The sequence below is a fragment of the Bos taurus genome, chromosome 8 (genome assembly GCF_002263795.3).
Source record: "Bos taurus isolate L1 Dominette 01449 registration number 42190680 breed Hereford chromosome 8, ARS-UCD2.0, whole genome shotgun sequence".
NCBI lineage: Eukaryota > Metazoa > Chordata > Mammalia > Artiodactyla > Bovidae > Bos > Bos taurus.
Window position 1 is genome coordinate 38,373,515 of NC_037335.1, and position 25,616 is coordinate 38,399,130.

The 25,616-nt window shown below is 39.4% G+C and overlaps 1 protein-coding gene and 1 long non-coding RNA gene across 4 annotated transcripts in view; one reads left to right on the forward strand and one right to left on the reverse strand.

The window, feature by feature from the left end:
• Nucleotides 1-18,694, reverse strand: part of UHRF2 (ubiquitin like with PHD and ring finger domains 2) — a 72,890-nt gene extending 54,196 nt beyond the window's left edge. For all 3 annotated transcript variants that reach the window (NR_198873.1, XM_024995922.2, NM_001434931.1), the window contains exons 1-3: nt 18,212-18,694; nt 11,568-11,801; nt 2,132-2,391 (exon numbers count right to left, since the gene is read on the reverse strand). Coding sequence is in view for 2 of the 3 variants with exons in the window: in XM_024995922.2 (XP_024851690.1) it covers nt 2,132-2,391; nt 11,568-11,801; nt 18,212-18,364 (647 nt within the window). In the remaining variant the exon portion in view is untranslated. The remainder of the gene's footprint in view (nt 1-2,131; nt 2,392-11,567; nt 11,802-18,211) is intronic.
• Nucleotides 18,695-18,791: 97 nt separating this feature from the next.
• LOC101902321 (uncharacterized) lies at nt 18,792-25,347 on the forward strand. Its single transcript, XR_009495547.1, has 3 exons — nt 18,792-19,946; nt 22,823-22,964; nt 23,494-25,347. It is a non-coding gene; the product is annotated as an uncharacterized lncRNA (long non-coding RNA).
• The last annotated feature ends 269 nt before the right edge of the window (nt 25,348-25,616 follow it).

The window sequence follows — 25,616 nt, forward strand, 5'->3', positions numbered from 1 at the left end:
CATTCTGCTGACTAAGTTGGAGCTTACTACTCATTAACAATCTGTATTACTATTGCTAAGCCATATATGCCCATCTCTTGTCAATGCATCCTCCATCCAAGAAAGTAAGAACTTGTTTAATAAGTTATTGAAATTAACATAAACGACTATAGTTTTTAACTTTTCTGATAACCATGACGAACGAAATTTTAACAAGATTTGTCATCACATCCATATGAGGTCATGGGTCTTTCTAGGTGCTTACACCAGCCTTTTGTTATTTGGGACTCTTATCCAGAAACTCATCTATTTTCATACTTTATTTCATATAGTCCTTTGTTCTTTTTGAAGATGTAAGTGATATTTACCACTAAGCTTCTAACACTTTATTTCTCAAAGAAAGTTCAGATACTGTTTTCCTTGTCAGTACTGAAATAATTCCATCCTGTGAAATTATTTTGAACAGATAATTTTAGTCTTCTCATGCATTCTGGGTTTACACTTCCTTTTACTAACATTCACTCTAGTCAAAATAAATTTCTCCTACATTAAAAAATAGCCAGGGACTGTCCAGTGGCTTACGCTACCAAGACAGTGGGCCCAGGTTCCATCTCTGGTCAGGGAACTAGACCCCCACATGCCAACCTGGTGCAACCAAATAAATAAATAGTCAAATAAATGCAAAGACACTATGATTTATCCTTTAACATTATACCAAACTCAGGCCTATCGCTTGGAAAGTCTTATTCCAAAACCAACTAAGAGCCCCTAAACCTGTAAAAATTTAGTAAGCCTTAGTTCACTTAGTGTTTAAAACTCACCCTATTTCCACACTGTGCCATTTATACAATTATTAATTTTTGGCCAAATAACAACTCCTTTATGGGCCAGAATCAGGTCCCAAGTAGCTGGTTTCTGAGTTCTTTTCTCTAAGAAATAAACACTCAAAACAAATCAAGAACTCTACTTGTTGACAACAGATACACAGATAGCTGAAGTCCCCCACTAATGCGGTATCTTGCCTCTTTGTCATGGTACTCATAAACCCAGAGACTGGTTACTGTTAACCTACCAACTCCATTCCCTTCCTATCCCAGCCTTGATTTACCAATATTTCAAGTCCTTGCCAATCCTACATTTTAATACTCATTTAAACTGTCGGTTCTATTATCATCTACTATGGTAAAAAAAAAAAAAAAAAAACAGTATGATGGCCCATTTGAAATAAGCCATGTTGGCAACTTAGTCAGAGCCATAAGAAGTATCAGAAAAGATAAAAGGGATCTACTTTTAAGCCCTTTCCAGGTATCCTGGAAACATGTGTCAACACCAAAGTCTTTTATACCATTTTTGTAAGAAAAATTACAACTGTTTTAGAATCTTGAACTCACACTTGATAAAAGATTTGGTTGCATATTTTCTACATATATGAAGATGTCACTTGAGTGAAGACTTAAAAGTTTATGTAGTGTTGAATAAATACTAAATCTTTCACCATGGTAAATTTTATAGTAGGATTTTAAAAATAGGTAAGGAAGATGATAATTCAGTGTTAGAGTCTAGGCCCTCAAAGCAAGTTCTTCATACTGCTTTCACATGAACATTTAAATACCTTTGGTTGGGAGAGGGAGATTGGGAAGTAATTGCTGCTTATACAGTTTTTTGGAGGGAAAATAAAAGTGTTCTAAGATTAGTTTGCGATAATGCTCAATCCTGTGACTATATTAAAGACAGTGAATTGTATCCTTTATATGTATAAATTTTATGTGAATTAACTCAGCAATAGCTTTCAGAAAATATTTCAACTCCATTCTAAATAACATCCCATGTTATTATATATTTTCTAAAATATTCTTAAAATGCATAGCAAAAGCCCTAACATACCAGAGGACCAGACAGAAAACCTTACATATTAAATTAAGCCAGGTATTAGGATACCAAACACAAACTACTTATGAGCCAAACGCTGAATGTTAAGGAGCTCTTATTATATTATAACCACTGATCAGAAAGAAAAACAAACGGTACTAGACCAAACATGACTCCTAGATGATCTCTTCAGAAAGACTTATTTGAAAACAATCTTGAAATGGGAGATTTTGCTTCTGCAAACAAAAATATGAATGAAGTCCTCAATATCATGAGCACTTACTCATCATACTCGATATGATAAATAACGTCTTCATCAGCAGCAACAGAATCTGAATTAGATGTAGAGGGTACATTGTCCAATTTTTTTGTGTTCTCTTTGGAATTATGATTTACATTTCCATTAGTCCTTTTACAAGAACTGCCATTCTTCAGTGGAGTTTTGCCACGTGAGTGTCCATCAGAAGCTCTAGTAACACTATGTATACGTGCTTCAAACCAAGCACCAAGGGCGACATCTCTGGCATCCACCAATTCATTTACCTAAAAAAGTTTAAAATTAGTTAATGAAGCGTAACTTCATCTATTGCTTCAAAAACCTTAATATAACTCAAGTTATTTTGAGAGTTATCACGGTTAATATTTGCAGATACAAAAGTTTAAAGTAATTTCAAAGATTAGAACAAAACTATTCTTTTGGATTATACTGTCAAATCTGTTATTTACTAATATGAAAATTAACTTTCCTCCCAATATTCTTCAGTGAAATAGGTATTTTCTTTTACTATTCCTTATCCTTATCTATATTAGACTTTTAAAATATAATTCTTGTGTACCGAAGCGTCATCCTGGCATGTTATTCATTAAGAATGTCACTAACAAAAAGCCAGAACTTTAGAGTATTGTGATTGTGAAACTAATTTGCTCTATTAATTTCTTTAGAATCTTTTGGATAACTTACAGTCAGACCAACCGGAAAACAGTGTATTAAGCCAAAAATAAAAGAGGGACTTGTGCACATGTACAAAGAAAAGTATTTAATGAACCTACCTATACAAAATGGGGTTACGTTTCACCAAAAGTAATTCACTAGCAAATGCATTATTTACTACCTCAAAGGACAAATATAAAGAGAACAGAGCTATAAAGATGCAAAATATATGTAGTCAACTCTAGCGGATGTTCCAGAACTAAATCATACAATCTAACAAAATGTATAAAACAAGGTGTCAGTAAAACAGGTACATCAGAGAAATTTAGATTTACCTAAAGAAGCTGGTTTTTAAAAAAATTATGTCGTCAAAAAGCTGAAGGAATTGGTCTAAAGAAGTCCCTTCAACTTTTAAGTCTTTAAAAAGAAAAAAATGACATGACTAATACAAGCTGCTGCTGCTGCTAAGTCGCTTCGGTCGTGTCCGACTCTGTGCGACCCCATAGACGGCAGCCCACCAGGCTCCGCCGTCCCTGGGATTTTCCAGGCAAGAACACTGGAGTGGGTTGCCATTTCCCTCTCCAATGCAGGAAAGTGAAAAGTGAAAGTCAAGTCGCTCAGTCATGCCTGACTCCCAGTGACCCCACGGACTGCAGCCTACCAAGCTCCTCCACCCATGGGATTTTCCAGGCAAGAGTACTGGAGTGGGGTGCCATTGCCTTCTCCAGACTAATACAAGATCATCACCCAATCAAGCTAGCTCTTTCTGAGTCTAAGACCACTTTAAGGTATCATATAGGGTGGGGTGGGGGTGAGTATATAGTAGAAGTTAATACCTATATACTAGATATTATGCAAGGCTAGTTCAGTTAGGTTTAACAATCTTAATAATTAATAAATCGTATTTTACAGAATAAGGAAACAAAAGCTCTGACAAGTTAACTTGCTCCAAATGGAAGTTAATAAAATGCAAAACTAGGATCTGAAGACACCTTAACCTTAAAGCTTATGTTCTTGCTACTGCACATTGCTATACATTATGTAAGGATATAGCTACCATAGTGATTCCTCCTATGGATCTCAGCATCAGCAAAGTTAACTGAAAACCTTCTGGGAAGGACTGACCATTCTAGATGCCATTAAGGACATTTGCAATTTATGGGAAGAGGCCAATATATCAACATTAACAGGATTTAGGAAAAGTTTATTCCAACTCTCATGGATGAACTTGGAGGAGTTCAGGACTTTAGTAGAGGAAGTAACTGCAGATGTGATGGAAACAACAAGAGAACTAGAATTAGTTCTACAAATGGATACTGAGGATGTAGGTGAACTGCTGTAATCCCACAGTGAAGCAAATAGATAAGGAGTTGCTCCTTATTAATGAGCAAAGAAAGTGGTATCTTGAGATGGAATCTATTCCTGGTAAAGATGTGGTGAAGACTGTTGAAATGACAAAGGATTTAGAATACTATATAAACTCAGTTGATAAAGCAGTGGCAGGGTTTGAGGGGGTTAACTCCAATTTTGAAAGAAGTGGGTACAATGCTATTCAAAGCCTTGCATGCTACAGAAAACTTGTTTGTGAGAGGAAGAGTCAATTAATGTGGCCAAACTTCATTGTTGTCTTATTTAAGAAACTGCCACAGCCATGACCACCCTAATCAGTCAGCAGCCATTAACATGGACACAAGATCCTCTACCTGCAAAAAGATCATGACTTACTGAAGGCTCAGATGATGACTATTTTTTTTAGCGATAAAGCATTTTTACATTAAGGTATGCACATTTTTTAAAGAAATTATGCTATTATACACTTAACAGACTACAGAATAGTGTAAATGTAATTTTCATATGTACTGGAAAACCAAAAACCTGTGTTACCTGCTTTAGTGAGGTATTCTCTTTTTTGCAATTATTTGGAACCAAACTTGTATTATCTTTGAGATATACAGATAGCCACATTTAGAAAAGAGTCTTTCATATCGAAGTATTTGATTTAAAAAAACACCCCAAACAAAAGCTCCACACATGAGAGGAAAGGAAAAATCATTAAAAAATAAAATAGCGCCAACAGCAAATACTTGAGGATTTACCATAGCTAGCTAGTTTTGTATGTTCTGTGGAAAACACACAAGCTCTGCACATAAACCTAGGTTTAAGTCCTTGCTTATCACCTACTAAATGTAACCTTCAACAAATTCCTTAACCTGTTCCAGCCTCAGCTTCTTTTACAAAGTAACATACTTTGCAGTGTATTGAGATTAGGTGACAATTTGTATAATGTGCTAACTTAGCAAGCATACAGTAGCAACAAATGAAAAAACTCTCCTTCCACTAATTATCAATATATGTTCAATGTTAAGACTTATTAAAGCTCATAGTTTAGTCTTATTATACCATGCTTAGGAAATACATTATCCACTTAATGCTATATACATTGTCTCCTTTAAAAATTACAATACAAAGTCATTCTTATTTCTTAATTAGGCTCAGAAGTGAAAAACACTTGCCCTCAGGAGATATACAGCTAGAAGTGAAGTGAAGTGAAGTTGCTTCGGTCGTGTTCGACTCTTTGTGACCCCATGGACTATAGCCTGCCAGGCCCCTCTGTCCGTGGGGTTTTCAAGGCAAGAATCCCGGAGTGGGTTGCCATTTCCTTCTCTAATACAGTTAGGACTGGGAGCTAATAAAGGCTTCTCAAACTCTGAACAGGATTCCTCTTTATATCATGTTTCTTCAGAGTTACAAATCAAAACACAATATGGTTCTATTTATTTACATAAAGTTCAGATGGAGAAAAAATAGGGATGTAGACATAGGTTAAAAGTTATTATCAGGCTGTTTAACGGTAATAATAGGATAAAGTTAATAAAAAGCAAAGAAATGATTACCATAGAAGTTTGGGTAGTAGTGGTAACTAGGGAGGGGGTAGTTTAATCAAGAGAGGATACATGAGAAGTTTCTGGGGTACTATTATCTATTGCTTAATTTGAGTGGTATTTATGGACAATGACTTTGTAATAGGTTGTTAAGTTCTACTCATATTTGTATTGTCTATTACATTTCATGACCAAAAAGATTTTAAAAAGCAGCATAGTACTTTGGACAAAAGACAGGAAATACTAAGAAATCCATGATGTTTACTTAGTAATTATTGATAACTTTCCTTTTCCTTTATTTGCTACAATGAGCACAGACATATAAAAATGTTTAACAGTGCCACACACTTAGGTAAACCCCAAAAGCTTACTATCAGCAAGCTAAACAGTCATTATTTAAGCCAGAATGAGTCATTTCAACAGCGAGACCTGATATGAGTCATACAAAGCTTCCAGAAAAACCAGAACACCAATTTAGGCATCAGTAGTCCACCTGGTTTCGGAAAATAAACTACTTCCTAGAGTCAGCAATTCAACGTGTTGTACAAGGGGAATAATTGGACCCCTGCCCTCTGCACTATTTTCCAAAGGTTCTCCAAACATGATAGCGATAACTAGTTTCTTACTACACATGAAAAGATAGCTACAACTGACCAAATACTGCTCAAAGTTACTAAATAAGGCAAAACAAGACTGCTATTAGGTAATAACTTCAAATTAAAATTGCATCTTAAGGTTTAAATGTTATAGTCTGTTTTGTGTATGCTTACCTGAAAATATTTAATATACTTTTTGTGCCTGCTAATCGTGAGGTCCAAAAATATTTTTAGGCAAAAGGGAAAGCCCCTAAATCTGTTTGCGCATCCATAAAGCAAAATCTTTATAAACCAAAAATTACATAGGTAGGAATTTATGAAAAGAGAAAAAAAAATTTCCCAAATTTTAAATAATTCAGACACAACAATGAAATTTTTATATACTTACTATTCAGAGACTTGCTCTAAGGAAAACAGACAAAATTCAAAGCAAACAAATCAAAAGTAGCAGCCTCTAAGCATTTTCAGGCTAGCCCAAAAAGAAGTTAATATCTAGTATGATTCCATGAATTCCATGCAATGGCAATATCATCTGTTTACCCATCATTTCTAGCACCTAGTACAAATACATACTAATATCTTAATATTCAGTGAATGAATTATCCAGAAATAATTCCTTCTATATGAAAGTCCCTAGTCAAAATTTCAAATTCCTATAACAATTACTGAGCTTCATCCAAAAAACCAAGTAAATCTGTACTGGCACTCTTTAACTAACAAGGAAGGTTAAATGTGGCTTTGACTAAACTTTGACTAAATATTACTTTACAAATAACTAGCCTTTTGAGAGTTTACATGCCAGATTCCAAGTGTATTTCTAAATGAGGAAAGGGAGACAATGTACTTACTTGCCAAATTTGTCCAACTCAGAAGATGGCCGAGTTGAAATATGAAACCAAGTCTGATGAAAGTTGAAAGCTCAAGTCCTTAACATCTATGCTATGTATTAATATGAAATATAAGAGATGTTTAAAAAAAAAAAGCAAGTATGAGGAATAGTTGACAGCAAAGTGCTAACACTGAAAATAAAATGCAAAAATCTGCTAAGAGAAGTAGTTTCTCATGATGCTCTTCTAAATTAGATTGCGGGAAGGGACACAGTTGGGTATTGAGAAGTGTGCTAAATAGAGAATTTAAATTGACCATAACAGTTTAACTTTGATTAATCTCAGACCTGCAGATATATAAGCTGGTCCTCCTATGAAAACACATTTATACTTATATGGCCCAAAACAAACCTGGTCAAAAGTAGCAGCTTCCAAACAGTTACATTATAAAAAGCTAAAATGTAATAATGTAAGCCTAATATATACAAAGATGGTTACATAAATATTTATAGATATGTGCTTCAGTCGTGTCCAACTGACTCTGAGACCCCATAGACGGCAGCCCATCAGGCTCCACCATCCCTGGGATTCTCCAGGCAAGTACATTGGAGTGGGTTGCCATTTCCTTCTCCAATGCATGAAAGTGAAAAGTGAAAGTGAAGTTGCTCAGTCGTGTCCAACTCTTATCGACCCCATGGACTGCAGCCTACCAGGCTCCTCCATCCATGGGATTTTCCAGGCAAGAGTACTGGAGTGGCGTCCCATTGCCTTCTCTGGGATATACAGAAGTTTTGCACATACATACATGTATTTCCTTGCTGTCAGAGGCTGCTGCTAAGTCACTTTGGTCATGTCCAACTCTGTGCGACCCCATAGATGGCAGCCCACCAGGCTCCCTTGTCCCTGGGATTCTCCAGCCAAGAACACTGGAGTGGGTTGCCATTTCCTTCTCCAACGCATGAAAGTGAAAAGTGAAAGTGAAGTCACTCAGTCATGTCCGACTCTTAGCAACCCCATGGATTGCAGCCTACCAGGCTCCTCTGTCCATGGGATTTTTCAGGCAAGAGTACTGGGGTGGGGTGCCATTGCCTTCTCCACTGAGGATCCTATAAACAAGGATATGCCAGAAGCAAGGAGCATATCTAAAGCCTAGGTATTAGCTTCCAATATCATTCTCCAATTAAAGAACTAAGGCTCCTTAGAGAAATGGTTGACTGCAGGACTGGGGCAGAAAACACACAAGATGAGCCTGCAGCACCTTCTAGTGCCAAAAAGAAACGTTTTAACAAAACAAAGATCAAAGAAACCCCAAATGGGGGCATATGGAAAGGACAAAGGAGAAAAAATATCCATACTAGTGTAAATATATGACCAAAAAAATGAAGAAGGGGCAAGTCTCCCATGTAAAAGAATTCCTAATAACTTTTGTAGATAATCTGATCTTAAATATGGAGGATTCTTAACTCTCCATTCCGTAACAACTTACTAAACACAGATGCAGAATACATTTTTTTACCTGAACGTTACTGACCACAGCAGAGATGTTTCAATATTCACTTGCATAACAAATTGCCGGTCACAGGCCTTAGTTGCTGCAAAAATCCCCCAGTCAATAATGTGTTACAGAGAAGGAAATGGCAACCCACTCCAGTATTCCTGCCTAGAGAATTCTGCGGACAGAGGGGCCTGGTGGACTGCTGTCCATGGGGTCGCATACAGTCGGACACGACTGAAGCGACTTAGCAGCAGCAGCAATAATGTGTTGAGAGTGGGCTACATATATATAGTCACTTAATCTCAAAGAATACAGTATGCAAAAGGGGATGAGGGAGAATAACTTGACAGTGAAGAAACGTGACAAACACCATCTTAGCCAGGTGATTAAGGTTCACAATGGTAAGTTACTATTCATTTAAAACTTAAATAATTACAAAATAGAACGTTAACAGTACAATGCCCTAGACATGTCATTGAAAATAGCACTTTACCTCTGAGCATTGAAAATAGCACTTTATCTCTGTGTTCTTCCTCCCCAAGTATTTAAATTCAGTCTAACAATGAAGAAAACATATTCTAATGTTGCATTTTACAACTACCTGACCAATACACCTCAAAATTGTCAAAGTAATCAAAAACAAAGTCTGAGAAACTGCCACAGCCAAGAGGAGCCTAAGGAGATGACTATTTAGTATAAACTAATGTAAATGTAATGTGGTAACCTAGATGGGATTCTGGAACATAAAAGACATTAGATAAATGCTAAGGAGATATGGTTCATTAATTGTAAAAATATGCCACACTAATGTAAGATGTTAACAGGGCAAACTGGGTGTAGGATATATGGGAACTCTGCAGTATCTTCCCAACTATGCTGTAAATCTAAAACTGTTCTAAAGTAACAACTTTATTTTTAAAATAATGTGAAAAATTATCAAGTAGAAAGTTTTGGTAAATGAAAGAGGGATGAAACCAGTGAGTGAAACAGACAATTTGCCAAGTGCACTTTCAATATTAATAATTTGATCTGAACTGAGAACATTATATGAAAGCACTAATTTATATGTTTTGTATGTATCATGTCAGTTTATTCCCAGACTTTTGCTTTGTTACTATAATTTTTTTTCTTTTACTAAATGACCATAGTAAGGAAAGCCATTGATATTTAAACAGCCACTTTGCTGATGGCTCATAATGCTCTTATGTATTTTCTCAGCTTACCAGGTATTCCTAAGTATTAATTGCCTTCTCCAGGATTTACAATATTTTGTTTTTTGCTTATCTGTATTATCTAGAACTTCTAGAAAGATGTTAAACAATAGCATTAACAGGCTTCTTTGTCTGGTTCTACCTTTAATGGGAATGTTTGTGGCTTTTCCCCACCATTAAGCATGATGCTGGGTATGGTTTAAAATATTCATCTATTCCATCTGTTCCTCTTACCAAGGATTTTTTTTTAAGTCAGAAATAAATTCAAATTTTTATTTAGATGCAGAAAACAGATTAGATCATTTGTTTTCTTTGGTTATATTAATATGATGAATTATATTAAAATGTTTCCTAACAATAAACTATCCCACTTCCTGACAAACCACACTTGATCAACGTATGTTCCTCTAATATATAGTTATTACTTTATTTGCAAACTATAACTTAGATTTTACATCAGTATGTAGTGATACTAATGTGCTTTTATAATCATGTTTTCAGTATCAGTGTTATACTAAATTTATAGAACAAATGAAAGCTTTCCTTTTTTTAAAATCTTGTGGCTCAATTTAGATATCATTATTATTTTTTATGGGTTTAAAGCAATTCAGTGTAGTGTAGCCAGGCCAGGTGCTTTGATACACCTCTTCACCAGTTTTGATTTTTTCCTTTTTTGTGGATCTGTTTGCATTTTTTCATAGATCTTGATTTGCATTTCTTAAGTAATTCATTTTGTCTACCAACCTTTAATTTTTAGCCTTGAAAAAGCTCTGAAAAATTAAGTTTGGGTCCCAGTTTACCTCAACCATTAAGAATTATGAAAAAATATAAGGCTAAAGATGAAGCAAAAGTGTTAATTATTTCTACAAAATTTACTAGAATTTGAAGAAGTTGCTAGATAACAAAGGTCAATAAATCAATCACATTTCTATATAGCAAACAAACTAATTTTAAAAGGTAACCATTTATAATAGCATCAAAAACAAAGCTACTAGAAATAAATCAAAGGTATGTAAAGAGGAAAGTAATGGAGAAAGATGTCAAAGATCTAAATTAATGGAGACATCTATCATTTCAATAATGAGGGACTCAACACTGTAAAAATGTCAATTCCTCAAGGTGGTCTACAGATGTGGTTTCCACTGAAATTCCACCAGTATTTTTATTTCTAGGTAAAAATTCCTAAAGAAATTCTTGAACATGTATACCAGGATACACATAGTTGGCTCAAAACAGCACTGTGTATAACAGCTAAAACTGGAAACAACCCAAATATCTATTCATCATGGGTTAGATAAATGTATTATGGTATATTAATAAAATGGAATAATACAAACAGTGAAAAAATATAGCCACATGTGACAAATTTCAAATACAGGCAATACAAAATGTTGTTTAGAGATAAATAACTAGTAACACTAAAGAAAAATGGAATGATCATGGATGTCAGAACATGTAGTTTACTTCTGAGGGGGAGAGAGTAAGATGTACTCTGGTAGGGGCATACAAGAGGCTTCAGAAAGCAATTACGTAACCTTCATGGAATTACACAGGTGTTTGCTTTTATGCTCTGAACCACTCAGTATAGTTTGTCTACACAACTTTCACTGTTTTTTCAATATTACTTTTAAAAAAGTTAAAAAAAAAAAAAGTTAAAATATTAACAACTCAAATCTTTACTTTCAAATGGCAATCAATGTTTACTTATCCACAACATCCTGAAGAGAATACATCTATATTCTCACAATTAACAAGAAGTCTGAGGAAGACAACATACCTTATATAGTCCAATGCCAGGATCAATAAGAAAATCACGAGTTGATGTAGACGGCTGACTGGAAGGTCCCACCCTTGGGGTTTTCTTTACTTTAGGTGGACTATTAGAATAGGGTTTGGCCTGTGTATCAGTCTGTTTTGATGTGCTAGGAAGGTCAGGGTCTGGGCGAACTAGTAGCTGAATTATATCATTAAGTCCAACATCATAGTCAAATAAAGTATATCCATTTTCCAACTGGAAAAAAAAAAGGACAGAAAAAGATTAAAATGCTTCTCTCAAAACTCGGTCTTTTTACATCCTTAGTTACCCAAATGCCCTAGTCAAATTATTAATATAAATTCCCAACATTACAATTTAGTGATCTTGAAGCCATTCCTATGGCCTCTGATGTCAGCATCTTCTCAGTTTGCCTGTGTGTGCACTCAGTCACGTCCGATTCTTTGAGACGCCATGGACTGTAGCCTGCCAGGCCCCTCTGTCCACGGAATTTTCCAGGCAAGAATACTGGAATGGATTGCCATTTCCTATTCCAGGGGATATTCCCAACCCAGGGATTGAACCCTCATCTCCTGTGTCTCCTGCATTGGCAGGTGAATTCTTTACTACTGCGCCACGTGGGAAGCATCTTCTCAGAACCTCAATAAATGTTTAGGAATCATTCTATGTCAACTATAGGGAAAACAGACAGCCACTGAAACCAAATATTATCACTGCTGCTGTGATATCATCTAGGCAGAAAAACTCATCTTCAACAAGTTCCATGTATTTTAATGAATCCACTACAAGAAACAAAAGGTGAATTTTCAAAGTGAATTGTTTTATAACTTTGTGTTCATAAAGACATTTAGTTAACAATTTTCTCTCTGAAGCAGTAACTTTAAAAACTAAGTAGAAAAAAATTTAAGCATGAATGGTAACAATGCTTATTCATGCTACTACAACTTGCTCAAAGTTTTCTGTAAAGGTGATCAAGTTGAATTATACAAAGTATTCCAGGATGACTAGTGAAATATTTTGTAACTTATCCATATTTTGGCAAGGTTTCTATAAAGGACTGAATTGCATCCACCATTCCCACTCTCACTCCTCCCAAATATGTTGAAGTTCTAATCCCAAGTAACTCAGAATGTGAACATATTTATCTGGAAATAGGATCTTAACAGAGGTCATCAAGTTAAAACTAGATAAGGGTGGACCCTAATCCATTATGATTAGTGTCCTTATAAGAAGTTGAAATTTGGACAAACATGTGGAGAAAACAGTAACATGACTGGAATGATGTATCTACAAGCCAAGCACACCAAGGACTGCTATCAAAACATCAAGAAGTTGTTTGAAGGAAGCAAGAAAGGATTCTCCCCTAGAGGATAGCATGGCCCTGCTGACAAGTTGACTTGGGGCGTACAGCTAACAGAACTGTGGGACAAAATATATCTCTTAAGCCACCTAGGGTTTGATACTTTGTTATGGAAGCCCTAGGAAACTAAGTCTCCATTCTGTTTCTTTATACAATTTAGTTGGCCATTTCACTAAACTCCTTAAAGCTCAGAACTATCATTTCCCAGGAAACACAACCAATTTAATCCCTAGTCATTTTCCCCTTTGTATGTAATCTCTGTCACCATCCACAGCTCTAACACAATAAGGCCATATGTGAGAAGTCAACCAAAGAGACAAGAATAAAAATCTGTCTTTGAATGACAAACTTACTAGTGTATTAAATAAGTACCTTTAATTCAAGCAATCCAAAACATACTTAGAACAATCCTACACATTACAGGACTGCAAAGAGATCAAAGCAGTCAATCCTAAAGGAAATTAGTCCTGAATATTCATGGGAAGGACTGATGCTGAAGCAGAAACTCCAATACTTTGGCCACCTGATGCAAAGAACCGACTCAATGGAAAGACCCTGATGCTGGGAAAGATTGAAGGCAGGAGGAGAAGGGGACAACAGAAGATGAGATGGTTGGATGGGAGATGGTTGCATGGCATCACTGACTCGATGCACATGAGTTTGAGCAGACTCTGAGAGTTGGTGACGGACAGGGAAACCTGGTGTGCAGTAGTGCATGGGCTCTCAAAGAGTCAGACACGACTGAGCAACTGAACTGAATACATCACAGGTGTTCCCAACTGTTAAACAGAACAAGGGATTGAGAAATTAAAAGTTCCCAATAGTGGAATTAAACGAGATATTATCTAACAGACTAACATGCTTCTTTCAAATAAGTCTAAGGAATCTCCCAAGTCAGTAAGCAGATAAGCCCTTATCAGGATAGGATGTTAACATGGCTTATCTGATTAGAAAAACAAGAACTCCTAATCCTCAACTACTGGGAAAACCTCAATAAGCAAAAAACTACATGTTCACACCTTCATTTTGCCTGTCTCCAACAGCATCCCCACCTCATCAAAAAAAAAAAAAAAACCTAACAGCACAGAACATGAAAATTAACTGATAGGACATTCCCCCAAATGAAGATACCCATATGAAGGCATAAAATAGAAATCAGGCCCATATGAGTAACCTGTAACCACTGTTCCTCAATCAGTTATGCTAGCTAGAATAGCCACTTTTACCCAGATGATGATGAGTCCTTTCCTAATTCATAGGCACTCTCAGAAGTTTTTCTGAAACAGTGATTATCCATCCACTGCACAGCAAGTTCCACAGAGTTTTGCTATTGTGCAGAGTTGTGAAGACTGTTGGAATGATTTGTTACTTTAAAAGTACCAAGAATTCCCTGGTGGTCCAGTTGTAGGACTCTACTGCGGAGGGCAGTACACTCCCTGATTGGGGAACTAAGATTCTGAAAGTGAAAGTCACTTAGTCACGTCTGATTCTTCAGCACCCCATGGACTGTAGCCCACTAGGCTCCTCTGTCCATGGGATTCTCCATGCAAGAATACTGGAGTGGGTAGCCATTCCCTTCTCCAGGAGCCATGCAGCCAACTGAATAATAAAAGTACTAAAGTCCTCCCAAATTTAACAAAAGTATAGACTGAAAATTACCTGCACTTAAACTATGCTGAGTAGGGGAGAAACAGATTGGTAATTTGAAACTTACACTTATGAGTTTCAGGCATTTAACTAATGAATGTCTCATTGTAGAATATGTTTGAGAACTGCCATTCCACAAGATGTGGCTGAAGAACTTATAATATTAGAGAGGCAGGGATAGTCCTATTTTTTTTTTTCTTTGAATTGGGTTGAAGAAATTATAGGTAACAGTAAGAATTACAACTGTGATGCAAGGGAAAACTAGGAAGCAAACACCAAATGGCAGTGGCTCAGAAGGCAGAGAAGTCATTCCCAAGAGGCTACTGATAAGGGCTGCAGGTGGAGACCATTACTAACTTTCATCTATCTTTCACAGCATATATACTACAGAACACACACACCTACACCCACACCCCCACCCCCAACCCCACTCCCCCACCCCTGCTCCTTCAAGTAGGCAAACACTTTTACTTTGTACTGCACGTGAAAACTGAGTACAGGGGCAAAAGAAAACTTTCTTCTGGTTCATGCTTCACATCTACAATCTACTCTAAGAGTTCCTACAGTGGTACAGGGAAGAGAAGAGGGAAGAGAATCTTTTCAGAGTAGGAAAAGCTCTGGATTCTCAAAGATTTAGAGATCCACCAATACAACTCCTTAAACAAACCCCCAGGGAGCAAACTCAACCTCTCAAAGAATATCTAAATGAGGTTACCCTACTTTAACTGGAACTTACAGCCCAGAATTGCTGCTCTCCCCATTTTGACTCTCAAAAGTAGAGTCAATCACACAATTACAGTGCTGCTCAAGCTTCATTTGCATACCTACCACCTGGGGACCTTGTTAAAATAAGGATTCTAGTTCAGTGGGGCTGGTCAGGTGAAGCTAATGCTGCTGGTCCTGCTGATCCAGGACCCATACTCTGAACAGTAAGAAACTAGTATGAGGCTGACTTCCTACAAAATGCATTTTCAAACTCTGATGTTCATCAGTGTCTCCCATGGGGTCTTGTTAAATTCAACCACTTGCAATTTTAGGGTGAGGTGAACATCTATAATAAATATCCACTAAGTGATTCTGATGTTTTATCAGAGATTAAAAGCAAGAGACCTAACATACAAAGGTGGAAGAGGAGGCAATTTACATCATGGACACTGTGAATGTTTTTTTATTTATGACATTTTTCACTATGTGGCAGTAAGGTATCTTGAGGAAGGAGTGTATTTTCCTAATAAGCACAAAACTCTGACTTCTCAAAGATTTAGAGATTGACCAATATAACTCTTCCTTAAAAAAATTCCGACCTCCAGGGTGCAAATTCAGCTTCTCAGAGAAGCATATCCAAATGAGGTTACCCTACTTTACCTGGAATTTACAGCCTTGCTCTCTCTCCATTTTGACTCTCAAAGGTAGCATCGATCTATTCTGTCCTTTCTCCTTTTGACTCTCAAAAGAGCATTTTACAGGATAAGGGCAGGTCTTTGACACCAATCCAGTAGAAACCTACTACAGACACACTATCTTGTCCAAGGACTGTAGACTGTATTTCCAAAGGAGAATAGAGATAATAATCACTCCCATGGCTACTTGTCAGCTTGTAAATAAATACCTGGAGCACTATCTTTCTTCTGTCTCCAACTAAGTAGGAACCCAAGGTCCATTCCTAATTCCTACTTGTCTACCATTAAAGAGAAATGAAAGCAGAGAGTTGTCAACTGTCCTGGGCTAAGAGGTACATAAGGTTGTTATCCTCAACAGTTTTCCCATGAGCCTGGAATCACTTCGTGGTGTCCTGAAAATGTACTCTGATGCCTTGAATTTATCACAATCCCTTCCTTTCCCTCAAGACAGCCAGGTGCACATTTTCTTTTTATCGTATTTTTATTATTAGACGGTAAGAGGTGTTGCCTGAGAATACATTTTCATTCTTCATTTCTATCTCTAGTGAAGTTAAAAAGTATGCTGGGAATTTATGTACTATTGTCCCTAGCTAGAAAATAAAATTCAATAGACTTGATTACATGCTTCTCACTTTTGATCAAAAGATAAAAAAGGTATTAGCCACAGGAGGCACAGCGATATAAAGTTGCATAAAGTTTAATACACATACATTTATTTTTAAAGCAAAGTTTAACTCGAACAGCTGTTTTTGTTAAGTCAAACACTAGAAGATCAATATAAAACTAACTACTATCAAAGATGCCATCTCTTGCTGTTGTTGTTTAGTCGCTAAGTCCTGTCCGATTCTTTGTGACCCAATGGACTGCCAGGCTCCTCTGTCCATGGGATTTCCCAGGCAAGAATAGTGGAGTGGGTTGCCATTTCCTCCTCCAGGGGATCTTCCCCATCCAGGATCAAACCGTGTCCCCTGCTTTCCCTGGGAAGCCCATGATATTTCTTACTTAAAACAATCCCTGGCTCTTTCTTTCTCAGAGTGTAATCTCATTACTCTAAAATTTCTGGACAGTTTCAAATGGTAAGCCTACGAAGGGGAGAAAAATATTCCTTTCAAACAGTAAGCTGTAGGGAAAAAAAAGGCTACTTCTACCAAATCAAAGAGAGTTACACTTATTTCAAACAACAGGATTGGAGCCAAACTATGATCAGCTGGAGGATGCCAACTTCTTTAGTTGATTAACATTTTTTAAAAAAGAAAAAGATAAAGATAGGACGGGTCTGAGTGTCTTGATACAGACCATGTGAGTAGGAAAAATCTTCAATGGGCCAGACCAAGGCCATACCGTTCAACTATCAGCGACGCCGACAGGCAACCTCACCGCCAAAAAACACTTTCAGCCTTCAAGTGTGTACCGCTGGCTATGCTCCAATTACTGTGTCAAAAGCCTGAGTGAGGGTTCTATTAGAAGGTGAAGGATAAGAGCAAAACAAATCTTTTGTACTGCTTTTCACTCTTCGAACAACCCCCTTGGCCCAAACTGGGCAGTTTAAGCTTGGTCCCGGGTTACACCAACAGCTTCTTCAGCAGGTCTCTAATCTCCCCTACGACAGATTCGATTCTAGGAAAGGAGGTGGGGTGGGGAAGCAGAAGTTCTGGAAACCCTTCGAATCTTCAGTGTATACAAATCCCTTCCACAGTGAGGAGGCGGACTTACAATCCTGTGCCCCATAGGGAGCAATATCTAAGTTTCCCCTCCCACTTGGGAGTCGGCAGCCCGTCTGAGGTACGGAAGCGATACGAGCCGTTAGCCGGGTCAGCACGGCCGGGAGCCGGAGCCTCCTGCCCTCCCCACCCGCACTTTGGCATGGCCGCCAGAGCCCGCTGCCCTCCCCGCCCTCCAGGGGCCACGGACCCCACCAAGCGCGGGAAAGGAGGGACCCCAGGCACTCTGGCGGGCTGTGCCTGCGGCTGCTGCCCGGCTTGGCAAGAGCGGTAGGTCTCGGCGCTCGGGGCGCCCCCGCCTCCGACCCCACCAAGCGCACCTGCAACTCCGGTGGCCGGGACCCCGCTGCGCCCCACAGGCGGGCCCAGGGCCGCACTCTGAGCCTCGCGGGCTGCCCATCCGAAGTGGAGCCAGGTGCGCTCTGTGCGCGCGGTACACCAAGCCCTCCGGCCCGCCCAGCCCAAGCATCCCGCTGCCCTTGCTAGGGCTTCCAAAGAAGTGCGTTGGGCGCGCCTTACCTGCTTGCCCCGGTAGAAGAGGCGCTGGCACTCGGGCCGTACGTCGAACAGCGCCCACACCCGTTCGCGCAGTTCCTCAATTGTGGCTTTCCGAGACACGTCCTCAATGGTGCGCGTCTGCGAGCCGTCGATGGTGCGAACCTGGATCCACATCTCGGCGCCGGGAGAAGGGACCGGCTCCGCTTTGTCTCCCCCTGCGCTCCGGGCGCCGCGCCCCGCCCGGCCCGCGCCGCTTCCCCGGCGGCTCTGGCTCTCAGCGGCTGGCCGGCGAGCGCGCGCACAAGGGAGGAAGACTGACCAGGCGCCGGGCCCGACAGGCGGCGGTGAATCCTAGACCGTGCGCCCACCCAACAGAGCTGGAGAGGGAAGGAAAACGAAACCAGTCGGAAGCTCGGTTGCTATTGCAGCCCCCGCCTCACAAATAGGAAGCAGCCTTGTCTGCGCTGCGCGGAGTGTTTACTTATAGAGCTCTAGCTCCCACATGGAGGTCACGGCGCCAACCCGGATCTCGCGAGATCTACGCCGGGCTCCGCCTTAAAGAGGTAGCGACTAGGGAAGAAGCTGTAGACCAGAGGGAACTAAAATGGGAGGGTGCCGAGAGGACGCGACAGAGGGGCGGGGCCGCCGAGAGCCGTTACTTGCGCCTCCGCCTGCACCTGGGCCTTGGACACGCCCTCTAGCCTTGGGGTGTCTGGCGGTTACAAGGCCGCCCACTCGGATTCCCGCTTTGGTCCAGGTTTCGGTACCCAGGGTGCCAGCGACTCCTCAGGCTTAGCGGGTTCGGTTCTATGGTCTCAAAAACACACCAAAGATAAGAAATTCTGACGTGCACTTGTATGATCAAGAAAAGGGGAGTGGGTGCGTGCGGGTGCAGCCTAAATTTGTGAGAAATCACGTCAGGAAATGAACCCGCTCCACCGCTCTTTGCCAGACACTGTCAGCCACGCGGCCTGGCTGGGCCGGCCACCCAGGAAAGACCCTGGGGACCCTTCTGCTTCGCGAAGTCGTTTCCCGCCAGGCCCGAATGCTGCCTTCGCGCGGAAACCCGCATCCTGGGGTTTCCCGCCGCTGAGCTGAGGTGGCGGCCCTAGGCGGGCAGGCTAAGGGCCTGTTGGGATCGTCCTCTTCCGGCCCGCTGCGCTTGCAACCCTACCTCAGGCCTCGGAAGTGTTGGTGCCGCCGCCCGGAGGGCCCTTCGCAGTTACCGATTGTGGACCTGAGTTAGCCAGCATTTGGGCTGAGGGATTGCAGGGTCGTGGATAATGCTTTAAAAGGATGCAAAATTACACATCTCTGAAGAAGTCCAGAGATCCTACTAGGAATAAATTATCAGAAATAGGCCCAAAGCACGTTACTTAAGACATCAAACAGTGCGCTTACTTCAATTAAGAAGGAAGAGAGCATATGAAAGTAGAAAAAATTATACATATATAAAAGATTTGAACTTAATATTTGCCAAAATCCATAACTTGACTATTCAGACTGGTGCAGATTATTAGCATAAAGGCAGAGCAGCATTTTTGTTATAACCACTTGAAATAATTGCCAGTACAGAGATCCAGTAGTAAGATTGAAAAAAAAAAAAAGATGGCCCAACAGGGGAAGGACAGAAAAAAAATGGAATACCTATACAGACTTGGTCTCTGCTCTTGGAAATTTTACATTCGCTGTATCTTCTAGATATAATTCATCTTGTCTGTTCCTAAGTAAAGCAAATACTGAGTATTCATTACAGGTAACTATTAAGCACGCTTATAACCTGTCCCAATAAGGGATAGCTATTTGCTATTATAGGATATCCTATGCCATTGTGGAAGCATATTAAGAAATTTTTTTTCTAATTCTCTGCTTACAAAGAATTTACAATCCAGTTGAGATAAGATTTAGAAAGCATGAAAATATTAAAGAATAGTACTAAATAGTCTGCTTTTGATTAAAGCAACAATTAGACATGAGAGACTAGAATTAGAGATGAGGGACTAGAATAATCTGTGAGCTTAAAGACAGGGGTACACCTTGACCTGAGTTAAATGGTATACTGTAAGGAAGACGGTATTTAAATGATCAGTTCACAGATTGAGATAGGCCTGAATTGTAAACTCAGTTTCGCTCTTTACTTAAAATATGATCTTGGAGAGATTGTTTACTTCAGTTTCTTCAATGTAAAATGGTGCTTGTAATGTCTAAAGAGTGTAGAGGGTTCAGCATAATGCCTATCCTTAGCTGGTACACAATCATTTTTGTGCTCTTATGGAGATTTAGTTAAGTACAGAATGCCCTCAGAGGAGAGAGTGCTTAAGCAAAGACTGAAGGTACGCATTTTTGCAGTCCAGTAGGAATTGCATGTAAGAGAAAGTTTGACTAAATGGAGAAGAGCAGAGTGTGAAGCTTAGCATTCAAAGCAGTAGATTTTGTGGGCCCCAGGGAGAAATTAAGGTTTTTACTGGAGTCCGCTGATGTGATTAAATAGGCCTTTGGAAAGACAGCAGAAGGAATGTGGAAGGATGCCTTAGGGAAAAACTAAGTGGGGGGTGGGGGTGGAATGCTGTCGGAAAGCTTACTGAAGAGGTAATTGTGTCAGTTTTGGTGAAATTTGTGGCAGTGGGTGAGAGAGGAAAGGGTAGATTCTAGAGTATTCTAGAAAATCAAGCCTATCAGGCTTGCAGAATGTGTGGATATGAGGAATGAAGAAAATACTAAGAATAATTCTCGTTTCTAGTTTTAGTTCAGTTCAGTTCAGTTCAGTGGCTCAGTCATGTCCGACTCTTTGTGACCCCATGAATCACAGCACGCCAGGCCTCCCTGTCCATCACCAACTCCCAGAGTTCACTCAAACTCATGTCCATCGAGTCGGTGATGCCATCCAGCCATCTCATCCTCTGTCATCCCCTTCTCCTCCTGCCCTCAATCCCTCCCAGCATCAGGGTCTTTTCCAGTGAGTCAACTCTTCGCATGAAGTGGCCAAAGAATTGGAGTTTCAGCTTCAGCATCAGTCCTTCCAATGAACACCCAGAACTGATCTCCTTTAGAATGGACTGGTTGGATCTCCTTGCAGTCCAAGGGACTCTCAAGAGTCTTCTCCAACACCACAGTTCAAAAGCATCAATTCTTCGGCGCTCAGCTTTCTTCACAGTCCAACTCTCACGTCCATACATGACTACTGGAAAAACCATAGCCTTGACTAGACAGACCTTTGTTGGCAAAGTAATATCTCTGCTTTTCAATGTGCTATCTAGGTTGGTCATAACTTTCCTTCCAAGGAGTAAGCGTCTTTTAATTTCATGGCTGCAATCACCATCTGCAGTGATTTTGGAGCCCCAAAAAATAAAGTCAGCCACTGTTCTCTTTCCCCATCTATTTGCCATGAAGTGATGGGACCAGATGCCATGATCTTAGTTTTCTGAATGTTGAGCTTTAAGCCAACTTTTTCACTCTTCACTTTCACTTTCATCAAGAGGCTTTTTAGTTCCTCTTCACTTTCTGCCATAAGGGTGGTGTCATCTGCATGTCTGAGTTTATTGATATTTCTCCCAGCAATCTTGATTCCAGCTTGTGCTTCTTCCAGCCTAGTGTTTCTAGTTTGGGAGACTTAAATGATGGTTTTGGTAGATGGTAATGCTCATAACTAGAAGAGAAAGCAAATTGGGAAAATAGGGTGAGTTCTGTTTGCACTGTATAGCATTTGAAATGCATCTAAAATATACCTAGATGGAGATATCTATGTGACAGTTGGAAATACAAGGCCAGAGTTTTGAAGGGAAGTAAAGTTCTGAAGGAGGAACTGGTCAAGACCTCTGGTACTCACTTCCATGATACAATTTGTCCTTCTTAATGTGGTGGGTCTTCGGAGAACTCTTGGTAGGGATGGGGAGAGGAGGAGATTTACTGTCAAAATTGGTTATCTACAGGGATTATATAGAATATGTGTTAATCTAGTCAGTATAGATCCCAAATGATTGATAGGATAGGGCTTAGAGATGTTAAGACCCAGAAAAGATATTATTTGTCCTGTGCAGATCAAATGAATTACATCTAGAAACATAGATTTTATGTATACTAAGTTACTTAGCTTATAAATAACCACAAACAGTGATTTTATGTGTAACAAAATACATCCTTTTATGTTTATTCACACAGTACATGTTGTAACTAAGATTTTCTCTCTTTCCTTGCAATGCTGTTGTCTACTTAGGAAGTTGCCCCATTTTAAAAACAAGATAGAAGTTCTCTGACAAAAATCATAATATGAGACAGTTCTGACATACCATACCTTATTATCAGATATGTAGCTGAAATAACCTGGATGTGAACAAGGAAAGAAAAGAGGAATTATTTACATGGATGCAAAGCAAATACTAAAGTTTATGCCATCAGTCATGATTCAATATTTGTTCAAATAAAAAGAGGCAAAAACAGAAAATAAAAATTGATTGTAGAACTAATTATTCTAGAATCTTATCACCCCTCAGAATATCTCCTTTTCTCAACTAGTCAACACACACATACACACACACAGACACGTAGAGGGAATTTTATTCTGGTCTCTAAAGTTTTTATTACCACCTTTTTATCTGCACATTTTTGTTGATTACCTTCCTTTCACTCCTCCAGGACCACTCTCTACCTGCCCACTGTTCTGAAGTCCAAAGACAGAGAATACATAGATGGGGTCAGTGCTTTCACATTTCCAACTGAGTTTGGCCAGTGAAGAGGAAGCACAGACAGGAACACTGCAGAATGGGAAAAGAGTGAGGTCAGTATATTTATTCCCCTGGTTTTCTCCCTGAAAGGTGTCTTAGCCTTCCTGGGAAGTAACTATTTCTCCAAAAGTGACTCACTAAGCATGACTTACTTATTCATGTTCTTGAAACTTCTCCCTTCTTTTGTTGCTTTGGGTCTAGGAATTGTAACATTTTTACAGTCCTAAATTCATATATATTCTTTCAGTTCCCTATATCTTGGCCCATAGTCTTTCTCCCCTTTTTTCTTCCAATTGAGGTATAGTTGATGTACTATGTAAATTTCAGATGTACAACATAGTGATTCACAATTTTAAAGGTTCTAGTCCATTTATAGGTACTATAACATATTGACTATATTCCCTGTGCTATAAAATATACCCTTGTAGCTTATTTATTTTATAGTTATAGTTTTAGTAGTTTGTATCTCTTAATCCCCTACCTCTATTTGCCTCTCCTTCCTACCCTCTCCCCAATGGTAACCACTAGCTTGTTCTCTTTATCTGTTTTGTTATACTTACTAGTTTGCTTTATCATTTTTAGATTCCACATTAGAAAAGGCAGAGGAACCAGAAATCAAATTGCCAACATCCACTGGATCATCGAAAAAGCAAGAGAGTTCCAGAAAAACATCTACTTCTGCTTTATTGACTACGCCAAAGCCTTTGACTGTGTGGATTACAATAAACTGTGGAAAATTCTTAAAAAGATGGGAATACCAGACCACCTGACCTGCCTCCTGAGAAATCTGTATGCAGGTCAGGAAGCAACAGTTAGAACTGGACATGGAACAACAGACTGGTTCCAAATCGGGAAAGGAGTTCATCGAGGCTGTATATTGTCACCCTGCTTATTTAACTTATATACAAAGTACATCATGTGAAATGCTGGGCTGGATGAAGTACAAGCTGAAATCAAGATTTCTGGGAGAAATATCAATATCCTCAGACATGCAGATGACACCACCCTTACGGCAGAAAGTGAAGAAGAACTAAAGAGCCTCTTGATGAAAGTGAAAGAGGAGAGTGAAAAAGTTGGCTTAAAGCTCAACATTCAGGAAATGAAGATCATGGCATCTGGTCCCATCACTTCATGGGAAATAGATGGGGAAACAATGGAAACAGTGAGAGACTATTTTGGGGGCTCCAAAATCACTGCAGATGGTGACTGCAACCATGAAATTAAAAGACGCTTGCTCCTTGGAAGAAAGGCTATGACCAGCCTGGATAGCACTGAAAAGCAGAGACATTACTTTGCCAGCAAAGGTCTGTCTAGTCAAGGCTATGGTTTTTCCAGTAGTCATGTGTGGACGTGAGAGTTGGACTGTGAAGAAAGCTGAGCGCCGAAGAATTGATGCTTTTGAACTGTGGTGTTGGAGAAGACTCTTGAGAGTCCCTTGGACTGCAAAGAGATCCAACCAATCCATCCTAAAGGAAATCAGTCCTGGGTGTTCATTGGAAGGACAGATATTGAAGCTGAAACTCCAGTACTTTGGCCACCTGATGCAAAGAATTGACTCATTGGAAAAGACCCCAATGCTGGGAAAGATTGAAGGTGGGAGGAGAAGGGGACGACAGAGGATGAGATGGTTGGATGGCATCACCGATGCAATGGACATGAGTTTGAGTAGGCTCTGGGATTTGGTTATGGACAGGGAAGCCTAGCTTGCTGCAGTCCATGGGGTCACAAAGTGTCAGACATGACTGAGCAACTGAACTGAACTGAACAGTAATTGTGTTTCTCTGTCTCACTTATTTCACTAGCACAGTACCTACCAAGTTTATCCATTTTGTTGCAAATGGCAAAATTTCATTCCTTTTTGTGGCTGAGTAATATTCCACTATGTATATGTATGTATGTATGTGTATATATACACACACACACACACACACACATATATATATATATACACACACACTTCATCTTATTCATTCATTCATCCATTGAGGGACACTTAGGTTGCTTCCATATCTTGGCAATTGTATATAATGCTGCTATGAACATTGTTGGGATGCATGTATCTTTTTGAATTAGTGTTTTGTTTTTTTAAAGAAAAAAAATAAGAGTGGAATTGCTGGGTCATATGGTAGTTCTGGGCTTCCCTGGTGGCTCAGTGGTAAAGAACCCAATGTGGGTTCGATCCCTGGGTTGGGAAGATCTCCTGGAGAAGGAAATGGCAACCCTCTCCAGTATTCTTATCTGAGAAAACCCATGGATAGAGGAGCCTGGCAGTCTACAGTCCATGGGGTCATAAAAGAGTCAGAGTAACAACTTAGCAACTAAACACAACAACACAACATGTTTGTCCTATTTTTAATTTTTTGAGGAACTTCCATACTGTTTTTCACAAGCCCATACTAATTAGTCCCTTGTGGAGAAAATAAACATTAAAAGTACCTCAAGCGGAGATTTTCTGTTATAGTTTCTAATGCTATTTTATCCTGTATGGGACTCTTTGTGCCTCTTGGACTTGACTGACTATACCCTTTTCCTTGTTGGGGAAATTTTCAACTATAATCTCTTCAAAAATTTTCTCATACCTTTTCTTTTTCTTTTCTTCTTCTGGGACCCCTATAATTCAAATGTTGGTGCATTTGATATTGTCCCACAGGTCTGAGACTATCCTCAGTTCTTTTCATTCTTTTTACTTTATTCTGCTCTTCAGA